General features: G+C 41.0%; 1 protein-coding gene across 16 annotated transcripts in view; it reads left to right on the top strand.

The window, feature by feature from the left end:
* Positions 1 to 18284, top strand: part of PPFIA1 (PTPRF interacting protein alpha 1) — a 137981-nt gene that overhangs the window by 93341 nt on the left and 26356 nt on the right. For 7 of the 16 annotated variants that reach the window (XM_053265548.1, XM_053265541.1, XM_053265522.1 and 4 more), the window contains 4 exons: positions 14794 to 14875; positions 14983 to 15183; positions 17211 to 17273; positions 18249 to 18275. In XM_053265548.1, coding sequence (XP_053121523.1) covers positions 14794 to 14875; positions 14983 to 15183; positions 17211 to 17273; positions 18249 to 18275 — 373 coding nt within the window. The remainder of the gene's footprint in view (positions 1 to 14793; positions 14876 to 14982; positions 15184 to 17210; positions 17274 to 18248; positions 18276 to 18284) is intronic. The other 9 variants (XM_053265592.1, XM_053265610.1, XM_053265602.1 and 6 more) reach the window with 3 other exon arrangements.

The raw sequence follows: 18284 nt of genomic DNA, 5'->3' as shown, positions 1-18284 counted from the left end.
TTTCCTGAACTGACATCTAAAGAATGAGAGTGCTACTATCTGTTGTGTTATATTTGTCACATTCTCATTTTCGGGAATCCTGCACTAAGAAAATTTGTACATATACTGTCTCTCAGGCAAATTCCAGATGGTGCAGCTTGGTGACAGTTCCTCTTTAAAATGGGAGCTATTATATGGAGTCCCTCAGGGCTCCATTCTGTCACCAATGCTTTTTAATATTTACATGAAACCACTGGGTGAGGTCATCAGGAGATTTGATGCAGGGTGTTATCAGTATGCTGATGACACCCAAATCTATTTCTCCTTATCATCATCATCATCATCATCATCATCAGGAAATGGCATTCACTCCCTAAATGCCTGCCTACAGGCAGTAATGGGCTGGATCAGGGATAACAAATTGAAGCTGAATCCAAGCAAGACGGAGGTGCTCATTGTGGGGGGTCGGAATTTTAGCTATGAGTTAGATCTTCCTGTGCTGGATGGGGTTACACTCCCCCAGAAGGAACAGGTATGTTGCTTAGGAGTGCTCTTGGATCCAGACCTCACCCTGGTATCTCAGGTGGAGGCTATGCCAGGAGCGCTTTCTATCAGCTTCGGCTGATTCGACAGCTGCGTCCATTCCTTGAAATGAACGATCTCAAAACAGTGGTGCATCAGCTGGTAACCTCCAGGATCGACTACTGCAATGCGCTCTACGTGGGGCTGTCTTTGTACGTAGTTCAGAAACTTCAGTTAGTTAAAAATGCGGCAGCCAGATTGGTCTCTGTGGTAACCCGGAGAGACCATATTATGCCTGTCTTAAAATAGCTGCACTGGCTGCTGATATGTTTCCGGGCGAAATACAAAGTGTTGCTTATTAGCTTTAAAGCTCTGAACGGCTTGGGTCCGGGTTACCTAAGAGAGCGCCTTCTTCTGTATGATCCGCATCGCTCATTGAGGTCATCTGGAGAGGTCCGTCTACGGTTGCCACTGGTACGTCTGGTGGCGACTCGGAACCGGGCCTTTTCTGTAGCTGCTCCTGGTCTATGGAAAGCACTCCCGGCAGATATCTGCAGTTTAGGCTCCCTGTCAGCCTTTAAAAGAGCCCTAAAAACCTATTTATTTGGCCTGGCCTTCCAAGGCTTGCAAAGTGGTGTTGTTTTTAAATGTATTTTAATTGGTATATAGTTTTAATCATTTTTGAATTGTTCTTATATTGTTTTTAGCGTTGTTTTAATTGTGGGGTTTATGTCTTTTAAAAGTTGTTGTAGCCTCTGGGGCGGTTTATAAATGTAATTAATAAATATTTAAAATATGCCAAAATTGTTTGTTACTTTAATATCTACTGTTTCATTCAGCGTTGCCATCTTTATTATTGCACCTTTAAAAGTTAGTAATAATAATGGGCAGCATCCAGACGAATGAGTCATGCCACTGAAATAAATGAGACAAGTTGGTTGTTAATAACTTAAGACTAAATGCTGCCCAAGAAGATGATGATGATTAGACTCTTCAGCAAAAAAATTCGCAATGTATTTTATATAGCAAAAAATAAAAAATGGGGGCGGCGGGGAAGATTCACAGCCCCAAAGGGGCCTAAACATAGCATGACTGGCCTCCCATTGTTAAATGTTTATACTGGTTTAAAGGTAAAGTTGTGGTGTTGAGTTGGTGTCGACTCCTGTGGTCACTAGTTATCCCCTGCTAACTGGGCAAAGAGGCACCTTTTACCGTGGTGATGCTCTTTATTTAGCAGGGGGAAAGTAACTGGCCCTATCCACCCCCAGCACAGTACCTCCAGTGACTGTTGCTGGTGTCTATCTGTATCAATACATTGCGAATTTTTTTGCTGAACAGTCTAATCATCATCATCTTCTTGGGCAGCATTTAGTCTTAAGTTATTAAGTCTTAAGTTATTATTAGTCTTAAGTTATTAATTAAGTTAAGTTATTAACTTGTTGTTTTTTTAAAGAATGTGAGCCCTTTGGGGACAGGGAGCCATCTTATTTATTTATTATTTCTCTGTGTAAACCTCCCTGAGCAATTTTTGGAAGGGCGGTATAGAAATTGAATTAATAATAATAATAATAATAATAATAATAATAATAATCAGCCATCCCAGGTCCTTGGGAAGGACTCAATGTCTGGATAAAACAAACCAGTCAATAACACCTGTCTGACTGTGTAAATTAATAATAATAATAATAATAATAATAATAATAATGTGGTTTTCATTGGTAGAATTCAGGAGGGGTTTACCATTGCCATCTCCTGTGTAGCATGAGATGATGCCTTTCATCATCTTCCTATAGCACTGCTGCCCAATATAGGTGTTTCCCATAGTCTGAGAAACATACCAGCGGGGATTTGAACCAGCAACCTCTTGCTCCCTAGGCAAGTTACTTCCCCACTGCACCATTAGGTGGCAGTTATACTGGTTTACCTCTCTGTAATTCCAGTGTAAATGTCTTTACAGTTCTTCTGTAGTATTGTGATATGTAGCATTGGACTGAGAGGGCCACAGACAGGGAACAAAGTACACTAATTCTGTGATAGCTCAACTGACAGTTTTATTTCTAGGTGAAATTAAAGGATCTGGTTTGTGATCTGGTAACATCCATAAAAATGGGTTCTGTGCCTGTGTGGACTTTGTGCAAAATACATTAGCTCCTCACGGCACCCACTTTGGGCAAAATTTGTTAGCTCTTCATGGCGCTGACCAACCGCCACTGCACATGCAATGAGCCTGTTCACATCGACAGTTTAGTGCCTTATAATCCAGTTTTTCTCGCCTCCAATGTAATTGGTTCTTTTTTATTCTTGGCTCCTAAGAAATATTTTAGTATCTAAATTTTAAGGTTTTGACTCAGACTGCGACTGGATTTGTTTTCAGACTACCTTTGGAAACTCTATTACAACTTATTGTGTATGATTTGGACTGGAAATAGTTATTCTTCATGAGACGGATGTCGGTACCTCAGCAAAGCAATTTAAAGTGTATGACTATGTACTGGTAAAGTTATTGATTTTGCAATATCATTTGCAATCCCAACACCGAGGGGAGAAAACCACCTTCAAAAGGTGTACCCAGTGTAGGGGAAAGATCTCCTCTATAAACGGTCACAACTTCTGTCTCCTATGTTTGGGAGAAGGGCATAACGCCATCGCGTGCACTGTCTGCAGCTCTTTGTTAAAACAGACTCTGAAAAATAGAGCTGCACGCTTAAGGGTGGCATTGTTGGAGGAAGCCCTAACACCTAAGGCTACCTTCAAATCTCCTGAGAAGGTGATTACAACTTTAAAATCGCCAATGGGGACTGCAGTCCAAGCGCAGTCTAATTCCCCAATGCTGGAACCATCAACATTGAAGGACTCTTGCTTTAAGGAGCTGTGGGTTCCTGAGGAGTGCGCTTCTCACCACCGAGACAGGGATAAGAAGTGTAGGCAAGAGGATGACCCATGTTTACCTCCCCCTAAGAAGCACAGGGAGAAGAGTGAATGGAAGGGAAAGCGTTTGCCAGTGCTTGACACTACAACTCCCTCTGTGGGATTGCAATGCCTAGCAAAACCATCGTCGTCGAGATCGATGCCAGAAAGAAATAAAGATGTTACACCGTCAACATCAGAACCTCAGTGTCGAGCAGCTTCTCTGTCGCCAGCACCTACCCCACGTCAATTCCCATCAGTGCCAAGAACCCCGTTGTCAATGTTGGAATGAAGGAACCGCTTGCCAAGGACTCCGGTGTCAACATCAGGGTCGGAGCGTAGGGACCGCTCACCGATAGTGTTCCATGTTGATGTCAATGTCATGGACGACGCCGACACAATTTTCGACCCCAAAGTGGCACAGAACATCCTCTCCATGCTGGAGTTGAATAAAAGTTATCTGTTTCAGGGCTTCTTGAGCCATGGTCTTGATGTGGAGGAAGAGGACTTAATGGAAGTGCCAAAAACAACTTCGTTTTCCCCTTTGCAATTGAGACTTTCTGTGACAGACTTATTGCCTGTTAGTGAATGGGGTGATGCATCTACAAACTCCACCCCTATACACCCAGCTGACTATGCAGAGTTTAGGAATTGGAAGGCAGCGAAAAAGCATATGGAACTGGTCCAGGCGGCAACACAGATGACTCCCCCCTAGAGTTGTGGCGCCTTCTCTGAAACAAATTGCTGCACAAATGACTCCACCGAGAGTTTTAATTCAGGATGCTGCTGTTCAGGTTACCGCACCTATTACAGTGGTCCCTCGACTTACGAAGTACTCGACATACGAACGACAAAAAATACCAGAAGTCGTTGCCGGTTTAGATGCGGCTTCCTCGACCTACGAATTTTTAGATGCGGTTTCCTCGACCTACGAATGTTTCCGGACCTCCGTGGATGCGCTTTTCGACTTCTGAAAATTCCGACCTACGAACGTGCGTTCGGAACGGATTATCTTCGTAAGTCGAGGGACCACTGTACTCTAAATGTCTGTGGGGATCAGGATGATAGTGTGCAAGCATCCTTACCGCTAGAGATTCCCAAACCAACGAAACAAACATCTATGTCTACGTAGAAGTGTTTGAGAAAAGATAGGGGAAGAAAGGTGTGCACTGAAAGTACTCAAATGCCAGTTCAGACATTGACCCGAGTCACTGCAGGTCCAGAAACTGACTGGCTCCTTTTCATCTTCCACTGGCAAGTCTGGGGCTCGTCCTGCAGAGCCAGTGTCCTCAGGAGATTACTAGAATTCTGACTCTTCAGAATCAGTGTCAACAGGTCACAATTCGGACCCCAACAGAGGAAATGAAGTCCTATCATCTCCAAATTGCAGAGATGGCAGAGGTGCTTGGTTTGGATTGGAAATGGAATATTTAAATTTAAATTTATTTATTTACGGTACAAGACCAAACTTAATGTACATACAACAAGCAGCAATAGTACAATTATCAGAAGACGAAAAAGGAAAAGAAAATAACACATAAAACATATCAATTAGAATTAGTTAAAATATTTCTTATTTTTATATCAGCTGCACAAAATCTGGCCGTGGCGAAGGTAATTCCCTTGTGCCAACCTGACAGGAAGAGCTCAGCATAGAACTCATCTTGATGTCCCAAAAATTTGCACAAATAAGGTTCAAGCCAGGAGGTATGGATGGTTTTGTAAAACGTACAGTGTAAAAGCACATGTGCAGTTGTCTCAACCATTTCTGCACCACAGGGACATAGTCAATCTTTATAAGGGACGCCCTTATACCTTTCTTCCAAAACCATAGATGGCAGGACATTAAATCGAGTCTGGGAAAATGCTCTCCTTTGAGTCAGAGCAGACAAGTACAGGTGAAACTCGGAAAATTAGAATATCGTGCAAAAGTCCATTAATTTCAGTAATGCAAATTAAAAGGCGAAACTGATATATGAGACAGACGCATTACATGCAAAGCGAGATAAGTCAAGCCTTAATTTGTTATAATTTTGATGATCATGGCATACAGCTCATGAAAACCCCAAATCCACAATCCCAGAAAATAAGAATATTATATGGAACCAAGAAGACAAGGATTGTAAAATAGAACAATATCGGACCTCTGAAAAGTATACAGTGTACTGTGCTTGATTGGCCAGCAAACTCGCCTGACCTGACCCCATAGAGAATCTATGGGGCATTGCCAAGAGAAGGATGAGAGACATGAGACCAAACAATGCAGAAGAGCTGAAGGCCGCTAATGAAGCATCCTGGTCTTCCATAACACCTCATCAGTGCCACAGGCTGATAGCATCCAAGCCACGCCACATTGAGGCAGTAATTGCTGCAAAAGGGGCCCAAACCAAGTACTGAATACATATGCATGCTTATACTTTTCAGAGGTCCGATAAAAAATTTTTTAATACAGCTGTGACTGTATGTTGAGCCTTAGTGGCTAAATAGTCACAGTGGGGTCTGCATGAGAGACGCTCATGTAGCACAAGGCCAAGATATTTATACGTTTTAACTTGCTGAACGCTATTACCATTTATAGACCAGCAATGCTTTTTTGATCTCTTACCAAATACCATCACCTTGGTTTTATGAGTATTAATGGCCAGAAATTCCTCAGCACAAAATTGTGCAAGAGTTCTCAGAGCCCTCCGCATGCCAACAAGTGTAGTAGATAATAATGCTGCATCGTCTGCATACAGCAAGATAGATATCATTCTGCCTGCTAGCTTGGGCTGATGAGAAACAGGGTCATCTAAGAGGGGGATTAAATAATTAATATAAAAATTAAACAGGAAGGGAGCCAAAATACAGCCCTGTTTAACCTCTTTCTAAACTGGGACAGGGTCCGATACATGACCTTCACTGTCATAATTAACCATCAGTGACGTGTTTTCATAAAGAGTACGGATTAAAAAAAGAAGGCGAGAATCAAAGGAGGACCTAGCTAGTTTGTTCCAAAGACGTGTGGAGGAAATGAAGTCCTATCATCTCCAAATTGCAGAGATGGCAGAGGTGCTTGGATTGGATTGGAAATGGGAAGTTAGTGATCTGGATGACCCTGTATATAATGTTATGAAAAAATCCAACAGGGCTCAGCCAGTATTCTTACCTATGTTTCCAATGACAATGAAGGCTGCACAGTCAGCTTGGCAAGTGTTGCACACATCAATGCCAGCTTAGATAAGACTGGAAACTCTGTACAGGATACAGAAAGAGAAGAATGATTACTTGCTCAAACATCCAAGTCCAAATTCCTTAGTTATTGACTGGTGCATCTAATGCCAAAGGGTTGTGATGTCATACCATTCCAGATAAAGAGGGGAGGAAGCTGAATGATTTGGGACATAAGACATATGCAAATGCATATCTAGGCATTGAGATCGCCAACTATATGGTGTGCCTTTCCAAATACACACATTCCATATGGCCCTCTCTCCTTCAGAAGAAGGATGATTTGACACTAGAGGGGTTCCAGAAAATGTTTACTGACATATGATGAGACAACAGCTAAGTAATGCAAAGTATTTAGCTGAAACTGAATCTTGTTTTTTGACAACTGCGCTCCTTCTAAGGAAATATGCCTGGTTGGGCTCTACAAACTTGCAACTAGACATGAAAGACAAGATAGAGGCTCTGCCTTTTGATCGCAAGGGTCTATTCTGTGATGACAATGATTCAACAATGGAATAATGGAAAAAAATCAAAATATACTTCAAAGACTTTTACGTCCATGACATCATCCTTCACAATATACAGGTATCAACCATATGGGTGTAAACAGGGTGGCTATTGGCTATTGCCAACAAGACAAAAGAGAATTTAGGCAACACTTCCAAAAATACAATTAAAAACCATACTTCCAGAAGAGTAAGAGCAGTCAAGGGGCTCGAAGTAAGGCTCCCCCAGCAGCCTAAGCAACATCTTTGATTGCAGAGTGAACCCACATGTTGAACAACCAATGGGAGAAATAACACCTTCCCTTACGGCAGTTATGTCAATAACACCAGTGGCATCGCCCTCTGGATCAAAGCTCTGAAAGTGGCCTGGAGTTGGAGAAACAAATAAGGGAGACAGGGCTGTAATAATGGGTGACTTCAACTACCCACACATAGACTGAGTAAATTCATATTCAGGTAATGACAGAGAGTCCAAACTTCTAGATGTGCTAAATGGCTGTGCCTTAGAACAGTTAGTTGTGGAAGCAACCAGAGAAATGGTGACTTTGGATTAAATCCTGTTTGGTGCCCAGGACCTGGTGCAAGATGTCAGAGTTGCAGAACCATTGGGTAGCAATGACCATAGTGTATTTCAGTTCAGCATATATATGTGAGTGGAGAATTTTCAAGGAAGTCCAACACAGATGCATTGGACTTCAGAAGAGGAAACTTCTCAAAAATGAGGGGACTGCTAAGAAGGAAGTTGAAAGGGAAAGTCAGAAGGGTCAAATCACTCTAGAAAGCATGGAACTTATTTAAAACCACAGTACTAGAAGCACAGTTGGAATGTATACCAAGGAGGAGGAAGATACCACCAAGTTCAGGAGGATCCCAGCATGGCTAACAAGTAGAGTCAGGGAAGCTATACAAGGGAAGAAGACTTACTTCAGAAAATGGAAGTCCTGCCCAAATGAAGAGAACAGGAAGGAACATAAACTCTGGCAAAAGAAATGCAAGGACACAATAAGGGATGCAAAGAGAGAGTCTGAGGAGCATATAGCTAGAAGTGTCAAGGGGAATAAGAAAAACATCTTTAAATATATCTGAAGCTGAAAACCTGCCAGGGAGGCAGTTGGACCCTTAGATTATGTTGGAGTGAAAGGGATTATTGAGGATACTCATTCAGCTTCTCTGCAATCACCTTATCTTCAATAGCTTAAGAAGGATATTGTAGAACTGGAAAATGTGTAGAAGAGGGCAACCAAAATGATCAGGGGCCTGGAGCACCTTCTTTATGAGGCTAGGCAACAGAATTTGTAGGACATAAGAATAGCCCTGCTGGATCAGGCACAAGGCCCATCTAGTCCAGCGTCCAGTTCCACACAGTGGCCCATCAGATGTCTCTGGGGAGTTCACAGGCAAGATGCCCTCTCAACTGGTATTCAGAGTCATCGTGTGTCTGAAGCTGGAGATGGCCCACAGCCATCAGACTAGTAGCCATTAATAGACCTGTCCTCCATGAATCTGTCTAAGCCCCTTTTAAAGCCATCCAAGCTGGTGGCCATCACCACATCCCATGGAGAAGAATTCCATAGATTAATTATGTGCTGTGTGAAAAAGTACTTCCACTTGTCAGTCCTAAATTTCCTAACCTTCAGTTTCACCGGGTGACCCCTGGTTCTAGTGTTGTGAGAGGGAGAAAAATTTCTCTCTGTCTACCCTCTCCACTCCATGCATAATTTTATACACTTCAATAATGTCTCCCCTTATATCCTTATCTCCCCTCTCCTCTCCATGCATAATTTTAAACTGATGATGATGATGATGATTTATTCGATTTCTATACTGCCTTTCCAAAAATAGCTCAGGGCAGTTTACACAGAGAAATAATAAATAAGATGGATCCCGGCCCCCAAAGGGCTCACAATATAAAAGAAACATAAGATAGACACCAGCAACAGTCACTGGAGGTAATGTGCTAGGGGTGGATAGGGCCAGTTAGTAATGTCTCCCCTTATGTCCTTATCTCCAACAATAATATCAAACATCAATGTCGCTCACATCATCAGACTGGCAAGTCATACTCAATCATGGCACCATATAATATCAGACTGGTGGGTGCTTTGAATAGTCCAGACTGATTATGCCATCGGGTTCAACACATTGCCAGTCTATGCAGGTGTGTTCACACTAGCAACAATGGCATTGATAGAGGAAGTGGAGACACTGCTAGAGAAAGGTGCAGTCTCTCCAGTACAGGTGATCTTATTCCTCATACTTTCAGATCCCCAAGTGGGACGAGGGCATTTGCCCAATAATGGACCTAAAGTGGCTGGTGGACAACACAACTGCTATAGCATATGTGAACAAACAAGGGGGCACGGTTTCACGCTCCCTCTGCAATTTAAGCCAGCAAATATGAAACTGGTTCATACCACAGAAGATACATCTGGTGGCAATACACATAAAGGAGAAAAACAATACTTTCGTGGATACCTTAAGCAGGTCTCAGGTGTTCCTTCAATACGTGTGGGAGGTAAGCACAATCTGCTTAAAAGACCTCTTCCAGTCCTGGGGACAACGCACAGTAGACCTGTTTGTGACAAAATACAATGCCAAATGCATCCAGTATTGTTCAAGAGCGGGTCTAGGACAGTGATCGAAGGGCAATGCATTCCAATTCCAATAGATGCAAAGCTTATTCTATTTGTTCCCTCTGTATCCACTGCTCAACAGGGTGGTGGCAAAGCATCTTCAGGACAAAACCCGCTGCATACTAATGACGCCATGATGGCCAAGACAACCTTGGTTTCAACAAGTACTCAGATGATCAACAGGGGTACACATACAGTTAAAGAAAGCAATGGATCTGCTCACCCAGGAGCAAGGGCGTCTGCTACATCCAAACCTGAAAACACTAAGGCTAACAGTGTGGCAAGTAAACTGTTAGACAACATCTTGCTAAACAATAGTAAGGTGTCCACAAGAAAAAGCTACAGTGTGAAATAGAAACTATTTGGAGCATACGCTAAGACACACAGTTTCAAGGCCAAAGATGCCTCCATAAGGGACATCTTATGTTACCTGACGACCTTAAATGCAAGTGGCGTAGCAAACACCTTGCTGTGGGTTCATTTGGCTGCCATTTCCTCCTTCCATGGAGGGTGTGATGGGACAACTGTGTTCAGCAATCATGATAATAAAAGGTTTTTAAAGGGGATGAACAATCCATACCCACCAATTCTGAGACCCGTGTATAGATGGAGTCTTTCTCTGGTCTGATCGATTCTGACATAAGGGCCGTTTGAACCCATGGTGATGGCTAAATTTAAAATGGTTACGTTTAAGACAGTATTTTTTTATTGCCACTACTACGGCGAAGAGAGTGAGCGAGTTCACCACTTTGCATATTGATGAGCCGTACACAAAATTTCACGATGACAAAGTAGTGGTGTGATTGGACCCGGAATTCAGAACAAAGATAATTTCTGACTTCCACATGAATCAGGATATTGTTCTAACTACCCTTCCCCCCCCCCAATCCTAAATCATCACTGGAAAGAACAATGCATAGCCTAGATATTATTTGTGGAGGACGTCTACAATTAGAAAAACCAAACAGCTGTTAATCACTTATAAGCTGAAAGATGGAGGAAATCCAGTCTCTAAACAAAGGATCTCTCATTGATTAGTGGAGGCCATCTACCTGGCCTACAAGATACAGGAAGTAGATCTGTCTAAAGCAGTAAAAGGCCACTCTACGAGGACGTATGAGTCCTTGGCAGCACACTTGTCGGGAATTAAGTTCAAGGATATTTGTATGGCTGCCACGTGGGCATCGGAAGAGACATTTGTAAAGCATTATGTGGTAGACCTCTGCTCAGTAGCGACAGCTAATGGTGTACTCAAGTACGTTTTACTGTGTGTTCCCATCTCCAGGAATGATGTAACTCATGAGTCACCCATTTTTATGAATGTTACCAGATCACAAACCAAATAAACAGGTTGCTTACCTGTAAGGTGAATTCAGTAACGTTCATAAAACCCTCCCCACCATCCCCCCTGCATATACTGCAAACAATATTTTCCAAGTACATTCACTTAAAAAGAAAGACTTCATTGGAGTGGACATAAAGAAACTGGACTTATAAAGCGCCAAACCGCCGATATGAGCAGGAATGGTATACCCGCAGTGGCGGTTAGTCAGCGCTGCAAGGAGCTAATGAATTTTGCCCAAAGTGTTCAGCACAGGAGCAGAACTCATTTTTATGAATGTTACCGGATCACTACCAAATCACCTGTTACAGGTAAACAACCTGGTGGTTTTTTGTTTCTAACCTTTAAAAGGCCTAAATGGCCTGGTCCCAGGATATTTGGGAGAATTTTTTCTTCAAAAATTACCATCTAGCAATGAGATCCTATTAAAGTTTTCACTACCAAGGGTAGATTGTTGTCTAGTAGGACCTTAAACATTTTAAAATTTTGCTTACTGCTTAAATTTCATTTATGTTATTATTCTAGAGATGTAAATCTACCTTAAGCTCCCATTGCTTGCCTACGTCCCTTCTGAGATTTTATTTTGCACAACGTATGGGGAAAATCTATTTCATTTTGTGCTGTATGTTGAGAACCGCATACATTTTTCATTTTGTCAATGCCTTTTCTATATCAGTAGTGTACTACCTTATTCAAGTGGGGTTTTAAAAAACACTTATTAAATGTTGGTTTTTATTTTAGTTTCATATTTTATTTCCTCTTATATGCTTTATTCCCCTTTTTAATTTTCCATTTCGTGTGGTAGTGCAAAATCAGGGTAAGTTTATTTTAATTTGTTGTTTAGACGGTGCATATGTTGGGTTTTGGGGAAATATTTTTGTTTAAAGATGATTTGAGATAAACACCAGGTATTAAACTGATCTTTTTCTTGCAAGTTGGATAGTAAAGAACACACTGCTTGAAACACTATCAGTAAAAGCCTGTCAAATTAGGCCTAACATTATTTGTTGGGCCTAAAATTATTTATTACTTTGTCAAACACCACATTGTAAATCTTCAAAATTTAATTATGCAGTTTCTCAGTTGCACAATTAAGCTTCCTGGCGTTACATATGAAACTGTTCGAGTTGCTTTTTAGAACCTGTATTGTAGTAATACGTTTTTGTAGAAATGATGTTGTCATCCTTGCAAAAGAGTGACCCTGCCTTCATGCTTTTCTATGTTTGGATTTCAAAGTGAGAATAGCTGTGTTCCTTATTTCATCTACTTTCCAGCACTTTCAGGTTTACCCTTTCTTCCTCACAGCCCAAAATGTGCACTCGAAAATGGAGCTTGTATTTTGGAGTTGACATAATGTGTTCTTAGTCCTGTTCACGCTGCCTCCTTAATATCCTAATATGCAGTAGAAAACACCCCTCTTCACTTTCATGCTTTAGTTCTGTAATTTTTGTAAAGCTGCTATCAATGTTATAGTCTGACTCAATTGAAGAAACAAAATGTCAGCCTCTATTTTTTTAAAAATGTTTGCATAGATTGCCTTTACACAACCATTCAGGGTTTAAAATACCTTTATGGACATTTTAAATCTCTGACTTTCATACTGTGCCTGGGGTTCCTCACAGGAGTTCCTGACTCAGATGATTTATAATGGTGGACAAACATTCCTTAAAGACAGCTTTCCCATCATTCCTGACCATCTCCTAAAATGGACAGTCCCAGGGGAGTGTTGCAAGTGCTGCAGGGCACTGGCTTTTGATTGGTGGGTCAGGATCCAAACTTGGCTTATAGACTAGCCCGAAGTGGACTGTCCTTGGAGTACAAGACCCCATTTCTTTTCCCCTTTTTGTTTTTTGAATAAAGAGTTGTGAGGATGAGGGAGAAAATAAATCAGAACAATTGGGAGGTGGTGCAAAGAGAAAGAGAAAGTTGAGTGGGCTGTGTAGACTGAAGCAGAAATACATCAGTGGCCTGGTTCACACAGTCATTCGAATCTAGGTTTAATGTGAGTTGTGTGAATCCTACACCATGGTTGTGTGAATCTACACCGAAGTGTGTTATGGCCTGAGATGAATCTGAGATTCCCACCGCAGTGTGGGTTCACACAATCATGCTAATGCTGGCAACCCATATTAAACATAAATTCAAAAAACTGTTTGAACCTGGTCATAGTAAACATGAAAAATCAATCCCATTTAGCAGGATGGGGTTCAGATCATGAAGACGTGTGAACTGCTATGCACCCTAGACCAGTTCCCAAATTCTCCTGCAGAAGGTTCCAAGTTCCCTCCCTGGCATCTCCAAGATAGGGCTGAGAGAGACTCCTGCCTGAAACCGTGGAGAAGCTGCTGCCAGTCTGTATAGAGCTAGATGACCAATGGTCTGACTCGGTATAAGGCAGCTTCCTATGTTCCTATGCAGAAGTGCCATAAAAGTGCAGGAATTTGTCAGTGTGGAAACTGTTCTCATTAGCTAGAAAGTTATGAAAGCAACTGCTGTTGAAGGCAGAACAAGTCACTTGAATTATGTTGATTCATAAGTCCTATTCAGGCATTCAAAGGAGTGCTGTGGAACACATTTATTTATACTTGCCTAAAGGGGGTCAAATGTTGCAGCCCTGCATGTCAGTCACTACTTCCCTCATGTCGCTGCTCACGGAAACTGCAGTGTTTATGTAAAGAGGAAAGTGCCGTAACCATGACCACCCTGCCAATCACAGAAGTGCTTACCATGACAGTTATGGTGCTTCCCTTTTCACATAAATGCTACTGTTTCCATGCAGGGGCCGGACTTCCCGAGTCTTTTTAGAAAGCTATAATCATTATTTTAAATTCCTGAATAGGGCTTTTGTCTTCTTTCAAAGAAAGTAAAATCTGAACACTGATGAGACCTTGCAAAAATTGCAGAATGGAACTATGAATGAATTTGTGTGCCACCCTGAATAGATGATGTGGTGGTGTTTTTTAATACTATGAAACAAAAGTGGAAATTATTGGATGAATACAACATGTTAGTTCCTTTGCATGGGATTTACACACTTAAGTAGCATTTTAAAGGAAAAATTGAACATGTAAAACATCATCTGGAGAAGTAGGTATGATGAAAAGGTGTTCTGTGTTTAAGATCACAGGAATGATTATGCTTTCTTGTGATTCTTTAGGTATCACTGCATGGGATGAACAGAGGAGTTTTCAGTGTTAAATTGAAGCTTGCACTTGAACAGAGCTTTTATTGTTTAAATAAGTGCATTGACCAAAATTTATATGTGAAAATAGTTGTCCAGAATCACAAATCAATGTGAACCTGCCAAATTATTAATATGTGCCGTTTGTTTTTACTTGCCAGTGTTTTCCACTGGTTATTAGCACAAATTCACAAAACCCTTTCATATTGGGGATATTCGAACTTTTTCCTGCTGAAAACATTCTCCAGAACATGCTTTTCTAGCATACTTGTATACTATATATAAATTAGGCTGAGAACTTCAGTAATGTGATGGATCAGTCTTTAAAGAAGAGTGTAGTTAACTATACCACTACAAGTTACAAGTCTGCGTGCCTCATGCAGTGTTCTCTGGGTCCATGTTGTGCTGTGTTTGTGGTACAGTTGAAAGAAGGAAACATTGCTGGAGGACAATTGGTGAAACAAATATGTAAAAACAATTGTCTCACTGTCATGTATTTTTTTCTAATTTTAGGCATGAATTGCTTGAGGAAGCTCGGCGGCAAGGTCTACCTTTTGCTCAGTGGGATGGGCCCACTGTGGTGGTCTGGTTAGAGGTAAGGAGTCTATTTGCATTTGTGTTTTAAAAAAATCAGGTTGAACTCTTCATGGTGTTTCTTCTAACTTGAAAATCTATAGGTAATTCTTGTGGTCTTATTTCCAGTTATGGGTTGGGATGCCTGCCTGGTACGTAGCTGCTTGCCGTGCAAATGTGAAAAGTGGTGCTATTATGTCAGCCTTATCTGATACTGAAATACAGCGTGAAATTGGAATCAGTAATCCCCTACATAGGTTAAAGTTGAGACTTGCCATTCAAGAGATCATGTCACTAACAAGTCCCTCTGCTCCTCCTACGTCAAGAACGGTAAGTAAAATTGAAAGACACTGTTGTCATTTGGAGAGAAACTAGTAAATCATTTAGATTTCTATATTGATATGCAGACCTTCATCATAAAGGTAAATTGTCTAACAGAAAAAATGAGGTTGGGGGAAATAAACACAAAATTTCAAAGTGAAATGAGCTGTTGAAACCAATTTGCAATAAGTTATAATCTCTTTTAGCAAAAAAAAAAATTACTAACATTTAAAGCCACCATATAGTACATATTGGACTAAAAGGAACATGTGTCAGTCTTAGAAGCCTTTATGTCTTCTTATGTGTGCTCAGAATGTTTGCATAAATTAACACTTTTAATCTGTCACACATTACTTAAAAAGAAACATACTATCTGTGACCAAGGTGTCAGATATGTTATGTGGAAATAATTTCCTTAATATCAGTGGAACTAACAAGCTTACAGACCTGTGCTATGGACAAATGGGGGGTGCATACACCACATATTTGATTCATATTTTGTTGTTGAAATTATGTAACTGATATCCTGATTCATGATGCCTGGGTGCTCAGAACATCCATGCATCACTATTCTCCATGCTTTCCAACACGAGAGCACTCTTGAGCACTTCTCAAGCTCTGTTAGAGCCCACGTGCTCTATTAGAGTGGAAACATGCCACTGAAGGTCAAGCAACATGTTTCCACTGAGTGGGTCTGGGGTGTGGGCAAGCTCTAAAATGTATTTGCACTCTTACACTAGAGTATCAATGCTTCAGAAAGTATGAGGCCTCGTGCTGATGGGCGCCCATTTTAGGAGCATGCACAATGTGTTAGTCAGAATGTCAGATAGTGTGTGTGGTACATTCACAGGAGCATAGTGCAAATAGCAGTGGCCCCAGGCAGGGATGTGTGTCCTCATCCGTATAAAGACACATCCAGCCAGTTCACTGGGGCGTGGATGCATATGATAATGCAGTGCATCTAAACAAAATCTCACCCTCATTGGCTGGCTTTGAATGAACATCTTCCTTGCAGGATTGGAGTAAAGGAAGGAATCTGCTTCATGTAAATACTTTCTAGTATTTGTAGAATGGTTTGAAAGGAAACTGGCTGACAACAAATTGGAAGATATCAGTGGAATTTGTTTTCATGTAAGAAGTTTAGGATTCAGGCTATCTGTACGGAACCAATATTGCTGCTGTCTATGCTCTTATTTTGAGAGCTGCTCCGAGCAGTAGTGCACTTGGTGTTGTGTCAGATTAATAAATATTGGAGAGGACATTTGTTCTTAAAAGCCAGCCTCTTAACTCATAGAGTTGGTTCACATATAACATCAAATCACGGTTTGGGCTCACTACCTCCTTCATTCCTCTCCTCGTACTGTATGTTCTGCTTAATTACTTATTTCCTGCTTTGCAACAAGCCATAGTTTGTTACTACTTCTCAGCCAACTAACTATGGTTTCTGCTTGCTGTATAAGCCAGCATTGCAAACAATGGTGAAGCTGGTTTGCAATTCTGGTAAGTGCAAACCAAACATTTTCTGGCTGTGATGTAATATGGTTTGTCGCAAACTAGGAAGTATCTAAAGGAAGGATTGCAGGGAGGAAGGAGTACAGGGTTTATTCTTGTAGCACTATATAATGGTTTGGCATTACATGTAAATCAACCCACTGTATACAAGGCAAAGGAAACTGAAATTTAATTCACTGTTTCTGATCAGAATAATAGCATAATTTTCAAGAACTAAAAGCATCCCCAATAAACCTTATTTGAAGTTGCTCAATATAAATAGTTTGTTTTATTGCAAGCAATGTACTTCTTGAAATCTTGCTTAAATACAGAGCAACTTATTAAGTTCCTCTGTATTAGGTTACTTTTGGAAGGCAAGTAGGTTTGCACTGTACATCAATCTGTACTTAACAGTCTAGAAACCATTGCTTTTGCCCATGCCTGCTCCTTATATGTACCTGTTGCTTATATATTCTGCAACCTTTCCTCTTTGTTACGGCTTTCCTTTCATTGGATGTGATTGGTTCACTATGGGGTCATATTAGACCACAGGAAATGTCTGGGTAACACATGAAGAAATGGAAAATCTTACATCTACACCACAAACGGTTAGTTGTAGCACTGAAGCTTCTGTTTTTACAGTGCTTTTCCCACTTCTTGAGTGCTTGAATCGTATACCTCTTATGTCTCTGAAAAGTGTAGAAGCAGTAATATAACCTAAATCATTTTTGGTTTTTACTTACTTTAATTACTAACCATCTCTCAAATGTATAGATCATACTATAAAATGTTTTTCCACCAAGGTGAAAGCAATGAGGGCAGAGATTAGGTGTAATGTAGGCAAATCTTGTGCATTGATTTCTGAGCTGTTTGAGAGGACAATGATTGATTTTTCACTTAGGTCTACAGCTAAAGGCTGCTGCTTGTGTGGAAAAACTAAACAGTATGTGATGTTTCAGTTTCCATGGAGGTATAAAGAAAGGGAAAGATGCATATATATGTAACTCTGAATGCATGATGCTTGCATTCTTTAAACTATTAGCATGTTGCTGTTTTGCCTTTGCTATATGGCCACAATCCAGAGGAGTAATTTTATATACAGAAAGGGCTATGCCCAATATTCAGTGCTGTATGAGCCCCTGGTGGCGCAGTGGTAAAACTGCTGCCCTGTAACCAGAAGGTTACAAGTTCGATCCTGACCAGGGGCTCAAGGTTTGACTCAGCCTTCCATCCTTCCGAGGTCGGTAAAATGAGTACCCAGAATGTTGGGGGCAATATGCTAAAATCATTGTAAACCGCTTAGAGAGCTCCGGCTATAGAGCGGTATATAAATGTAAGTGCTATTGCTAGTGCTATTGCTGGGATACGCATACTAAATATGGCACAATTTACATGGCTGCAAATTGATGGTTAGAGGACTGTCTCATTCAGCTCTTACACACATTTGCACAGTTCTTCTGTTCAGTTATGTACCTTTTTCTGTGCACTGGACTGTGGCCATTACCTTGAACTTGCTTTCATTACTAAACTTATAAATACTAATACTTGTATGTTCTTTTGCTTTTCTAATTACGTAACATCAGGAAGATGAGGAAGGAAGCTGGGCTCAGGTTGGAGAC

This window comes from Hemicordylus capensis, chromosome 1, assembly GCF_027244095.1.
Source record: "Hemicordylus capensis ecotype Gifberg chromosome 1, rHemCap1.1.pri, whole genome shotgun sequence".
Taxonomy (NCBI): domain Eukaryota; kingdom Metazoa; phylum Chordata; class Lepidosauria; order Squamata; family Cordylidae; genus Hemicordylus; species Hemicordylus capensis.
This window is presented reverse-complemented; position numbering and strand designations above follow the sequence as displayed.